This window comes from Nematolebias whitei, chromosome 5, assembly GCF_014905685.2.
Source record: "Nematolebias whitei isolate Nwh7 chromosome 5, NemWhi1, whole genome shotgun sequence".
Lineage (NCBI taxonomy): Eukaryota > Metazoa > Chordata > Actinopteri > Cyprinodontiformes > Rivulidae > Nematolebias > Nematolebias whitei.
In genome coordinates this window covers 13,519,739-13,531,948 of record NC_056502.1, presented here as the reverse complement: position 1 = coordinate 13,531,948, position 12,210 = coordinate 13,519,739, and the positions used below count along the sequence as shown (strand labels likewise).

Here is a 12,210-nt window from a genome sequence, read left to right as displayed (position 1 = left end):
AGATGACCTGTAAACCGCAGATGGATCATATCGACATTCAGTCCTTCTTTCCCTTCCAAGATGGACATTCAGCTGAGCCAGTGCAATTTTCCCAGGAACAAGATCTGGTTGAACCTGCTGGAGATGTGTTTGCTCCCCTGTTACCAACCCACAGTCATTCCCACCTTTATAGCAGTCATTTTCAGTCTTTGGCCCAGCTTTCAACTCGCCCAACTTTCAGCTCCCACAGCAGTGACATGACGCTCTACCCCCCATCCCACATGCTTGAAAGTAGCCTAACCCCTCCCCGTTCTTGGTTACAGAGTCCTGAGCACTGGTCCTTTCCTCCCATGAGACTCTACTAATGTGTTCAACTCTGCATGGGCACAAATCTTTCTGAATTTGTGTCATTAGGACTTTCTTTTCTTATGTCATGTCCTTTTTGTATTTTATTAAAACCAACATTAAATAGAAAAGCGCCCGCTGTCCTTAAAAATGCTTCTTTAGTTCCATATATGCTTAAATGAAGAAACGCCTAATAATGCATTGTTTGCATTTTTATTATGCAAAACTCTACATTCAATACACATGCTAGAATAAAACAATCTCCAAAGCATGATTTTTAGTTGAAGCGGTGCAAGTTTGAGATGAACAACTATGATTCTTCTTGTGTATATCTTATACAAAACAGTGTGCCTTTGAAAACTGTATAACAAGACATGTCACAATTGCTATAAAACATTATTGAATACCAAAATAAACTGATCACAATGTACCGTGTATAATTACAGACGTTTTGTGTTTAATGAAAGACAGATGAAGTTCAAGTTGTGTTTATTTGTCATATGCAGGTTAACACAGGGTTAACTGTACAATGAAATGCTTACGATGAGAAGAACTGATTTGACTTGCTAAAAAAAAAATCAAAGAACAATCCAACAAGAAAACTACAAAAAAGCATGCAATAAGGGTACACAAAAAAGGTACCAAAAAGTGAAAAAGTAGTTAATTAAAATATATCTTCAATGTCTTAAAGAGAGATATTGAGCAACAACATGGTAGAATATAATGGTGCAGCAGGATGAATTTGAATAAGTATTTCGAGGTAGTAATACAAGCTAAAATGCACATGATGTATACATGTGTATATATATATTTATATATATATATATGTGTGTGTGTGTATATATATGTATATATATGTATATATATATATATATATATATATATATATATATATACACACACATATATATATATATATATATATATATATATATATATATATATATATATTGGGACATTGGGGTTGACCTATTAGTTAGTTATTGCCAGTTGTTCAGTATTATTACCAAGAGTTCAATAATCTGACAGCTTGTAGATAATAGCTGTCCTTTAATTTTTTTGTACACTATGGCAGACTCCTGTATCGTCTGCCTGAGGGCAGTAGATGGAAGAGTCCTTGTGCTGGGTGGGTTTGGTCCTTAATGATGCTGTGTGTTTTACGCAGACATCGGCTGTAGTAGATGTCCTGGATGGTGTGGAGACTGCTACCAGTGATGTTCTCTGCTGCTTGCACCATCCTCTGTAGTGCTTTCTGACTGGTGCAGTTCCCATACCATCCTGTGATGCAGCCTGTCAGCAGGCTCTCAATGTTGCACCTATAAAAGTTGGTGAGGATGCTGGTGTTCGTACCAAACTTCTTTAGTCTTCTGAGGAAGTAGAGTCTTTGTCTGGCTTTCTTAACCACAGTGTCTGTATGTAAAGTCCAGATGTCTTAGATGTGCCATTTTGTATCGAAGCCCAGCAAAAAAATTGAACACTGAATTTTTTATTTATTTATTTGTAAACCTTAATTAAAATTATATTTTTTTATGGGTGCAAAAGATAGCTTTTATCTGTTAAGTGATTGTCAAAATGTTCCATTTCTTTTCCTTCTGAAACAGAGTCTTTGTTTTTGTCATCTTGCTCTGTTCCCAGTTTGCTCCCTGTTTTTATTGCCCTTCTGAGCTGATTCCAGAACAGCTCCTGGGCCTGCAGGGGATTATTACAGTCTGAGCCAGGCCACTGCAGATAAGTCTTTTTTAGCATCACTTTCCTCATGCGATGATAAGACGACAGCTGCCTCTCGGAGATTGGCTCCAAAAACACGAGCAGGAGAACGTCTCTGTGCTCATCGAAGAGTCTGTAACTGGCCAGTTGAATTTCCAGAGAGCACCACTCACTTTGTAGGAAGTTTCTGCTCACCACACAGATTGTTTTACGGCTGCTGTATACAGCGGTGACAATATTGTCCACAATGTTGCGGCCCAACTCAAAATCCCTGTGATGCAGGCAGAGTTTCAAGAAAGATCCATTTCCCTCCAGGTTCGGTAGTAACTCATTCATAACCCATTGTTCATCAGAAAAGTTATAAGAGATAAAAGCATCATATTTGGAGTTCTCCTCTTTCTCTCTGAGTCTGTTCCAATGCTCACTAAACCAGGAGCGGAAGACGTAGTAGCTGTACTTAATTTTCCAATAGAGTTTGACATAAAGTAAAGGAATGATTGCAAACAGGAAGACTGCAGCTGCAGTGCTGGTAAACATGTACTTTCCTAGATCTATATAACAAACTTTGGTATCAAAGTTATAAAATTTGACCATTTGATTGTTTTGGCATGTCAGTTTGTAGAGGTAGACCACCTGAACATTTGGGTTCTTTAATGTATAATTCTGCAGGAATTTGTTCTTGCAGGTGCAACTTAGAGGAATATTGCGCATGTCAAGATAGTGAAGTTTGGGTAAACTCTCTAAGGCATCGACAGGAATGCTCTGCATCACGTTGCGATTGATCTGAAGAATGCGTAACCGTGTCAGATGCCCAAATACCTCCTTGGAGAAGTTTTGAATTCCCATGTTTTCTACAACCAATTTGGTCAAATTTCTTAGATTTTTAAAGACCCCCGGTACTAACTGGGCCACTCCAACACAGCAGCTATCCAGTGTGAGAAATTTTAAGCCAGTCAGATCATCAAATGCATCAGGAGGAAGATAGTTAATGTTATTGTTGGTGAGATACAGAGATTCCAGTGAGTGGAGGCCTCGGAATAAAGTGCGAGGTAAAAGCGCGAGACCATGATTGCGCTGCCCACTCAGTTTCAGATCTGAGAGTCTGCTGAGGTTTACAAATGGTGAAATATTATCTTCTTTAAGGAAGCGGATCTGATTGCTTGCTAAATCCAGCACTGTGAGCGTATCTTGGAAAGCATAAAAGAATGAAGACTCGATCTGTTTTAGGTTGTTCCCATCTAGGTATAATTTAGACAAACTTTTTAGCCCATTGAGGCCATTCTGCTGAAAATGGGTGATCTTATTCCCTCCAAGGTCCAGTGTATTTAGATTGTTTAACTTGTGAAAGGTTCCACTAAATATGACAGAAATGCGGTTATTGCGCAGACTAAGAATTTGCAGATTGACATTTGTTTCAAATGTTTCCTTGAACAAATCAGTCAAGAGGTTATTGTCCAGTCGAAGGGTCTGAAGTTGTTTTAGACCTGCCAGGGCTTTGAGGTGGAGAAATGCTATATTGTTTATGTTGAGCTTCAGCACCTTAATATTAGGTGTGAAACTGAACGCATGGATGCAGACTGAGAGAATGCGATTGAACCGATAGCTCAGTTCTTCCAAACTTTCGAATTGAAAGTTTTTTTGGTTTTTACAGAACGGGAGGGTGGTAAGAAGGTTGTGCTCTGCAGAAAACTTTGTAATACCTGATTGATTATACATGACGCTCAGGCAATCTACTGACTTTAGTTTGTTGAAGGATAAATCTAAAACTCCAGTAATTTTAGGACAGTGGGAGAGTGTGAAGTTCGTTAGATTATTAATGCTGTTATATCGTAAATAAAAATGTTTTATTGTTTTCAGCTTTGTTTTCAGTATTCTGCATAGTTTCCTAATATGACTGGAATTCTTTACACCAGTGCCAGAGAAGTCCACAGAACCTGCGTTGATGTTGCTGATGTTTAAAAAATCCACTATTTTGACGCTTGTTGAATTCAAATGCAGACTATGTACTTGGCTCAGATCCACACCCTGAAAAGCTTTGGTAGGTAGCCTATAATTGTTTGACAAATCAAGCACGTTGATAAACTTGAGAAATGATGAACTGCATCCTAAAGTATGCAAATTATTTCTGCACAGATGCAACACATTGAGGGACTGAGGCAGAGATATATTTGAATGACTGAGAGAAGTCAGTTTGTTGGAACAAAGGTCCAGATTTTTCAGTTTCCTTAGATGCGATATTGATTTCATAATCTCTGAGAAATTTGTGAGACAGTTATTTCTCAAGAGTAAAGTGTTGAGATTGTGTATACCAAAGAAAATGTCCTCAGGAAAGCCATTTAACTTGTTGTTGGCCAGAGAGAGGAACGTGAGGTTATGAAGGTCTTCAAACGATGACGCACTGAGCTCTGAGAAGAGGTTAAAGGACAAATTCAAAGACTGAAGTTGATGCAAGTTTTGGAAAGCCAAAGAATCCAAGAGTCTCAACTGGTTTTGATCTAATCTGAGGTTCTCCAGGTTTGGTAGATGAGCAAAGCTGTTGTTGGGAATGTGCCTCAGTGGATTGAAGATGATCGTGAGATTCACGACAGATCTCGGCAGGTCCTTTACTATATTAGACATGCGATCGACATTGCGGCTTTTGCAGCTGAAGCTTTTCCAGTTCGAGTCGGGCTCTGCAATACAGTTGTAAAAGCTGTAGCCATCGACGAGCCGAACGGCACCAAGAACAAGCATGAGTAGCCACAGCTGATGGGTTTGAGAAGCCATTTTGTCTTGTTGCAGATCCACAAACAGACTTTTAAAAACTTTTATTAGTTTCTTCGTCAGCTTCAGTTTAATCTTTAAAGTTTTTGTCGGGTTGTAGATCAGGTGAACACGCTTAAGCGATCTGAAAACAGAGAGAGTCCAGTTACAAAACCACTAACATCATCTGTGTTTGCTACCTTGTACAGTTTTAGTTAAGAACATCGTATGTGATAGATATTATACACTAGAAGCTTTATCAGAACTATTATTTCAGAAGAAATCTCAAACTTACAGTACTGAAGTCACCTGTCATTTACTTTTAAATTTTGCTTTCAACTATGTTCTTGTAATCTTTTAAACCGTTCTTGATCTATAGCTTTTTTCACTCATTTTTGATTAGTACCTGTCTTTTTCCAAGGAGTGTTTTTATTTGTTTACCCATTTAACTCATAAATCTTTCCAATGTAAAAGGTCTCTAAACTCAAAGAATAAACCGGCGTTGCATCTTAACAATTTAGTCAAGAAGCAGTTTTAAACCTGATGTTTAGGTATTTTGTTGCCTGCAGTTCATTGCAAAAACAATTTATGTACATTTCTTTAGCTGATTTTATCAAAAATAACACCGTTTGACAGACATTTAATAGTATTTAACACCAACAAGCAACTAAAGCATGAGCTGAAAACTGGGAAAAGTGTAAATGGTTATGTAAATATTATTTCTTAGGGTCTGTATTATTCTAAATTTACCGTTGATCAGCTGGGGATATGTTTTTAGAACTGAGATTTATTTATTTATTTTTGTTCTAATATATCTTCCTTATTTAATCACACACTGCACAACATGCAGTCATGGCCAGTTGCGACTGGACAGTAAAAGGATTTTAAAAAAAGCAGCTGAAATCCAAATAAACTTTAATAAACCTGCAGAAAACCTGGAGTACTATTGAGTAAGACCACTTTACAAGAAGCTCTGGCTGCTTATGGTACATTTTAAAATAACAAAAAGCCTTAAGAAGTTGCCTTAAGCTAACTTTTCACCCGCTTCGGACGTTATCAGCCATTAAATGGCCGTTAGCTGAACTTTTTGAAGTTTTGTCTCAAGTGTTAGATGTTGGTGTGTCAATTTTAAGTTGTGATTGCAGTTTTTAAGAAACTGGAGCTTTGTACAAAATAGAATAACTTGTTTCCTCTTTTTGAATACTTTCATATCCTTGCAGCCCCAGTTGTAAATGCACTCAACACTCTAAATTAGGAGTGTCCAATCCTGAGCCTTGAATGCCACAATCCTGCATGTTTTATGTGTTTACCTGCTTTAACACAGCTGCTTCACTAGTTGAATTAAGCTTTAGAAGCCTGCTAATCACTTATGAGGAAAATCAGGTGCGTTGGAGCAGAGAAACGTCTAAAACATGCAGGATAGTGATTGCTCTTAATTTGAGAAAACAACGTATCACTGTTCACATTTTGATACGATGACAAATAAAAATGACAGTACTGTAATAGCATTATGTCCCTTCATTGTTTTACACAAATTCATAAAATTAACTATTAAACTCTCTTACCTGCTCAAATAGATGTCCGTCCCTCGCTGTCCCTTTAGGGAGCTTTGTCGCATGACTTCAATAATTATCCGAAAGAGGAAGATGGATCAGACTCGTTCTTCTCCTTCCAGATAGCAGCAAATAACATTTGAAAAAAGTAGTCCACACCATGTCACTTCCTGTATCTTTTATTAACAAAATGTTTGAAAAAGTACAGCCAAAGTATAAGAATAAAAACACAAAATATGTATTTAATGAAATGTTTAATGAATAATACAGATGCTGAGTTGTTTTGCATGAAAAAAGCAGTAATTAAGGATATTGCATGACTAAATAAATACTTTACAGTTATTTAATCAAAACGAAATTATATTTAAGGTGGGAACTCAGGGCTGCTGTAAAGATCTTCCTCTTTTAACAGTTTGTTATATAATGTTTAACAAATTTATTTTTATTAAAGCTATTAAACAAACTAATCATAATATAGCTTGAGCATCTGTTTCCTCCTCTGATGGTTTTTGACTACACAAAAGCAAAGTTCTGCTCACGGGCATTCCCTCAACCTTCTGTAAACATACCATCCATCCATTATCTTTACCCGCTTATTCCATTTTGGGTCACGGGGGTCGCCGGTGCCCATGTCCAGCAATCTGTGCGAGGGCGGGGTACACCCTGGACGGGTCGCAAGTCCATCACAGGGCCACATAGAGACAAACGAGACAAACAACCATTCACTCTCTCACTCACACCTAGGGACAATTTAGAGTTACCAATCAGCCTAACATGCATGTTTTTGGTCTGTGGGAGGAAACCGGAGCGTAAACATACCAATGAATGCAAAATTTAAATTCACTGCATTTTTTTTTTCAAACCAAATAATGGACTTTCCATGTAGGTCATATTTATGCAGAAATATAGAAAATTCTCAAGGATTCACGAACGTTCAAGCACCACTGTATTTAATGTAGAAAAAGCAGTCGTGGTTCCTTTTTTATTTCCTCATTTTCTGCTCTCGTGCCATCTGACACAGTCCACAAAAAGGCAAGCAGGACATGATAACCCAGTCGTCGCACACTGAGCCCTGAGGGGAGAAAATAAATCAAATGAAATGTATATTAAAAAGAAGATTGTTGGATTTTGCAGACCAATAGAATCAATTTCTGCCTTTCAGAATTATAGATAAAATTGCATTATATCTAAGTTTAACATTGGTTTTGTACTTGCATACTTACTTCAATGTTGTATTTACTTCGGATGCTCGTCCTCAGAGCAATCATGGCGCCGGGGAGGAAAGGCAAACAGCAGCTGTCTCCGTTGTCTTGAGCCACCTTGCAGCCCAGAATACAGGGAATAAATGTTGCACAAAGACCTGGAGGGGACACATGATTCGCCACAATGAAATTTACTTTACACCGTAAATAAACCAAAATGAGATTGCCTCACAAAAACACGTACAAATGCCACAGTCATCACAGCAGTCGCACACGCTTGTACTCCAATCTGAGCGTGCAGCAGATACAGTGTATTGTGTTACGGTGACAGGCTGAGAGTTCACCACATTAGAGTGGAATTCCATGGCTGCAAGGCAGAAGAAAGAATCATTACGATGTTATTAAATATGAAAAAAGCACAGTTCCCCTTAAAGTGCAAAAATTGTTGTGCCATATTAGTAGCAGTTTCCCTTTGACTCATTTCCTCATTTTTGGCAAGTGTTGCGCCATTAAAGCTGGTTTTTATTAGAAGAGAGAAATGAACCAGTTGCAAACATTAAAAATTAGATTGAAATTAGTTTTGGATCAAAGATTTATAGACTTCAATGCTGCAGAATATCCTTGGTTTAAGCAAAACAAGTGGTTCATGTTTTACCTTCTGATGATCGTTGATTTCTGCTGAATGGATGCTGAAGATGATCACAGTCTAAATCCCCACGCTGAAGGAAAACGTCCTGACCCCACTTCTTATACCCAGTGTGAGAACATGCAGAGGCCCAAACCCAGTCTCGGTGCTGAGGTCACGTGATAAACGTTTTGACCATTTAGCCCGGAGCAAACAATATGTAAAGATAAAAAGAAATATTTAGTTTTGAGGCGTATCATGCTTGACTAAAGAGTACACCTTACGTGAGGCAAATTTTATCAGCAGTGAGTAATGAAACAACAAAGCAGACTTGTATTTTAGCTGCTTTGCTAAGGTGTGGTGTGTGTACATACTGAGGGTCCAGCTGGGTCTGAAAGATGTGATGCTCAACCAGTAAGAAGAGGTTTTGCTCTTATGCAACATCTTTTCACGTCTGAGTGAAGATGGAATGTTTCCATGAAAAGCTCTCGACATGTTTGTGCTGTGGTCACTGTAAACTGTCAAACAGACCCACAAACTGATAACACGGCAGATTTTTGGTTGGTTATTTAGGGTTGCGCACAAGTCTAACATTTCATATATCAAAAAAAAAATTTTTTTCTTCTTTCGGCTGCTCCCTTCCTCACAGAGCGCAAACTTGCATGAAGGCAATTGTTGTGTGCCAGATGTTCTTCCTGATGAAACCACTTAGCTACCACAGGCCACATGTGTGGAGCAGAGGGCTGCCATCTAAGGTGCCCGGGGAGCAGCTTGCTCAGGGCCCTCGGTGGGGCAAATGAAGGCGTAGGCAGGTACATGTGCTTCACCTTTCCCACCCAAACTTTTTTGTAATGATCTGGGAATTCAAACGTGTGATGTCATGATCACTGGAGATCTTCCTCCATCCTCTGCACCACCACTCCCCCATATATCAGAATACAGAATGAGCACATTTATTTAAGTTGCTGTTAATAGAGTTGATTATATTTTAAGAAGACTGAGTGTGATGTAGAGATTTTCTAAAGCAGATTCTAAATGTTATAATTATCACTGTTCATGATTAGGTATAAAAATATAACAACATCCATTTATTTAGATGGTGGTTTGGACAAAGTGCTGTTCAATCAATAGTGTCTTTTTTATTTTATTTTGTCTTTTGATAAAATGTTTTTTGTTTAATTATATTTCAACATAATAGCAATTTAAAAATGTGATTCTTTTTTTAAACATTGAGCAGTGAAATGTGTAACACTCCAAACTCAAACACAATAAATCATCCACATTAAAAAATCATCCTTTTAATATCTCCAAGTTCTGCAAAGTTACTGACTCACCTATGCATATAATGTTTTCTTTTATATATGGTAAATAGAGCATATTTATATCTTACTCATACACCAATAAACATATTGGAGGCAATGGGGCATTCAGATTTTTGCTCAAAGACACTTCAGCAAACTGCATGGGAAGGGGATCAAACCTCTGATCCTCCAATTGGAAGATGACCTCCCTACCTTACCTTAGCCATACCTTAGATATGTCATTTAAAACAAAAAATTATTTTGTTTTATAATAGATACCGGCATGTGCAGCTCAAATTCTTTGTTTCGACCCACGTGTAACTCAGGAAGTCAGTTCACAGAGAGACTTGCAATAAAACCTGTTGCCAAAACGACAGCAAGTTACTGACTACAGTCATTTACAAAATAAATGGTGGCTTGTAACTCGGGTAAAGCTACATCGGAAAAATATATCTGACTGGGGACGACGTAGCGAGGCTCAGCGTAGTCCAAAAATCTTTGGAACCGACATCCTCAATGAATGAAAATGGTTGGTTGTCCAGAGCAATACACTCCATCGGTTACTGAGCGATGCCTTTTGCCTTCAGGTGGTCGTGGCTGTAGTTCCTTGCTTTGTCCAAAGCTTGTAGAATGAACTGCTGGTGAGGTTTTGTTTCTCTGTGGTTGACCGCTCTCTCGCTTTCCTTTCTGGCCACCATGAACTCATTGTAATGGTTGAAATGGTGGTTCTTGAGATGGTTAATTAGGTTCGAAGTGTTGCAGTGGTCATTTTCGCTTCTCCTCGCATCACTGATGCTGGGCAGTCATTGCAAATAGCGGTTCTGCTATCAGTTTCCGACACTTTAAAAAACTTCCACACTGCCGACATTTTGACTTTTTCTTCTCCGCTGTGATCAGATCAGGTAGGTGCGCATGACATCATCACGTTGTGCTGGCGCTGCAACAATCCTTGTCACTGTGTTGTCAAACAATACAAAAACAGCACCTTTTATATTGGTGAGTTATTTTGATGGAATGGCTGATGGCCAATATTTTACTTTATCGCTAATATCGGCAGATACTGATACCATGCCAATAATAGAGTGCATCCCTACAAAATAATTTTATTTGGGGGGGGCTGCTCCTTCTTCAGGGGTCGCCACAGCGAGCCAACTCGCACAAAGATTTGGTAATTGTTTTTACGCCGGATGCCCTTCCATCCACCGAGCTACCACAGCCCTCTGTGTGGAGCAGAGAGATGCCATCTAGGGCACCCGGGGGGAGCAGATGGTGGGGGTTCAGAGCCTTGCTCAAGGGCCCAGAATGGGGCAAATGATAGTGGAGGGAGGCATGGGTGTTTCACCTTTCCCACTCACATTTTGATGTTGTCCATACGAGGAGTTGAATCGGCAACCTTCTGACCGCAGGCCCACCTTTTCTAACCTCTGCTCTATCACTCTCCTTACAAATGAACTTTAAAAAAAAAAAAGAACTATTAAAATTAAAGAATGAAATATTTTTCCCACCTCATGTTGGGCCTGAGACAATTACTCTACCTCGTACCTGTCAGGATGTGTGCTTTTTGTCTTTTGCATTTTATTGTTCATTTTATTATCTTTTTTCAAGTTCAAGTAGATTTTATTGTCATTCACATCACATGTGGTACATGAGGTGGAATGAAATTGTGTACACAGTGTGTGTGATGTGTGTGTTTTGTGTGTGCTTCTTCAGTTTACTTCTGTTTCTTGTGTTTGATCGGTCTTTTTGTGTTTCCTCTGTGCCACTAGCCACTCCCTCTGTCAGTAATTTTCCACAGATGATTTCTGCTCCTCTGTCCTGCCACACGGACCTTCCCCTGTTCGCACTTGTCAGTTTGCCCAGGTGTCTCCACTTCCCTCATCAGCTCCTGTTCTTTTAGTCACTCAGCTTCCCCTCATTCATCATTTGAGCTTTGTATGAGCTTTTCCCTCCATCTGGTTCCTTGTCATTATCTCTGCAGTTTATGTTGAGTCTTTTTGTTTTGTTAAAATAAAATGTAATTTTATTCGGGCTCTTTTGTCAGTCTGGGTCTAACCTCCACATATGATGTAAGAGGCAAAAGAAACCAAACCTTTAGTGCAAAAGGTTAAAAAAAACTTTGTAAACTGACTGAACCAGACTCATTTGTGTTGTAAAATTTAAATCCTGACTTGTACTCGAGGAGTGGCAGATATAAATATTTAAGTTTCTGGAATGTACTCAAGCACTGGTACAAACTGATATTACGTGACTCAATGCAAATACAGAGATGTCTGCTAAAAGGTGGAGTAGCTGTTCAGATTTTAAAGACCTATGTAGATTGTGGATCTATGATTTTAAAGAATGTTTAGTAAGTTATTAATCATTTAAAATGAAGAATAATGTCTTTAGAGGCTTGATGGATCAGCAGGAACAGAAAGGAGGCACTTCAGGATGTTCTTGTCACAGTTAGGTTATCAAAGGAGCAACACTGCTCCCTTAACATATTTATAATCTTAGTTTCCATAGTTTTAATCTATCTTTAAGCAAGAAAAACATTTTGTGGTGTTGCACAATATATTTTACCAGACGACCCTCAGTTAAAATCACTCTAAGGCAACTGTAACCACAAGAGTTATTGGTTCCCGAGAAATGTGGTACATTGGTGGGTTTGAAAAAGAAATCACACGATAACACAGAAATAAACATATCTGACTCTTCTTCCCCCTTCCCCCCCCAACCCCCCGGTCCAGTCACAGTCTGTTGTCTGGTTTGTGACT

General features: G+C 38.7%; 2 protein-coding genes across 2 annotated transcripts; both read right to left on the bottom strand.

The window, feature by feature from the left end:
- Window positions 1–1,851: 1,851 nt before the first annotated feature.
- On the bottom strand, window positions 1,852–4,797 carry tlr21 (toll-like receptor 21). Its single transcript, XM_037676863.1, has one exon. It carries the CDS (start codon window positions 4,795–4,797, stop codon window positions 1,852–1,854), a length of 2,946 nt encoding a protein of 981 aa, XP_037532791.1.
- Window positions 4,798–7,308: 2,511 nt separating this feature from the next.
- Window positions 7,309–8,240, bottom strand: cnfn (cornifelin). The gene is made up of 4 exons (XM_037676864.1): window positions 8,184–8,240; window positions 7,773–7,895; window positions 7,550–7,686; window positions 7,309–7,398 (listed from the first exon to the last, which is right to left on the bottom strand). The coding sequence occupies exons 2-4, from the start codon at window positions 7,891–7,893 to the stop codon at window positions 7,309–7,311; spliced, it is 348 nt and encodes a 115-aa protein (XP_037532792.1). The 5' UTR covers window positions 7,894–7,895; window positions 8,184–8,240.
- Between the last annotated feature and the right edge of the window lie 3,970 nt (window positions 8,241–12,210).

Excerpts from the sequence above, each read along its gene's own strand:
- tlr21 (XM_037676863.1), bottom strand. The coding sequence starts at position 4,797 with ATGGCTTCTCAAACCCATCAGCTGTGGCTACTCATGCTTGTTCTTGGT.
- cnfn (XM_037676864.1), bottom strand. The coding sequence starts at position 7,893 with ATGGAATTCCACTCTAATGTGGTGAACTCTCAGCCTGTCACCGTAACA. Across the intron at positions 7,687-7,772 it reads CTGTGATGACTGTGGCATTT|GTCTTTGTGCAACATTTATT; the intron begins GTACGTGTTTTT and ends TGTCCCCTCCAG. Across the intron at positions 7,399-7,549 it reads GAAGTAAATACAACATTGAA|GGCTCAGTGTGCGACGACTG; the intron begins GTAAGTATGCAA and ends TTCTCCCCTCAG.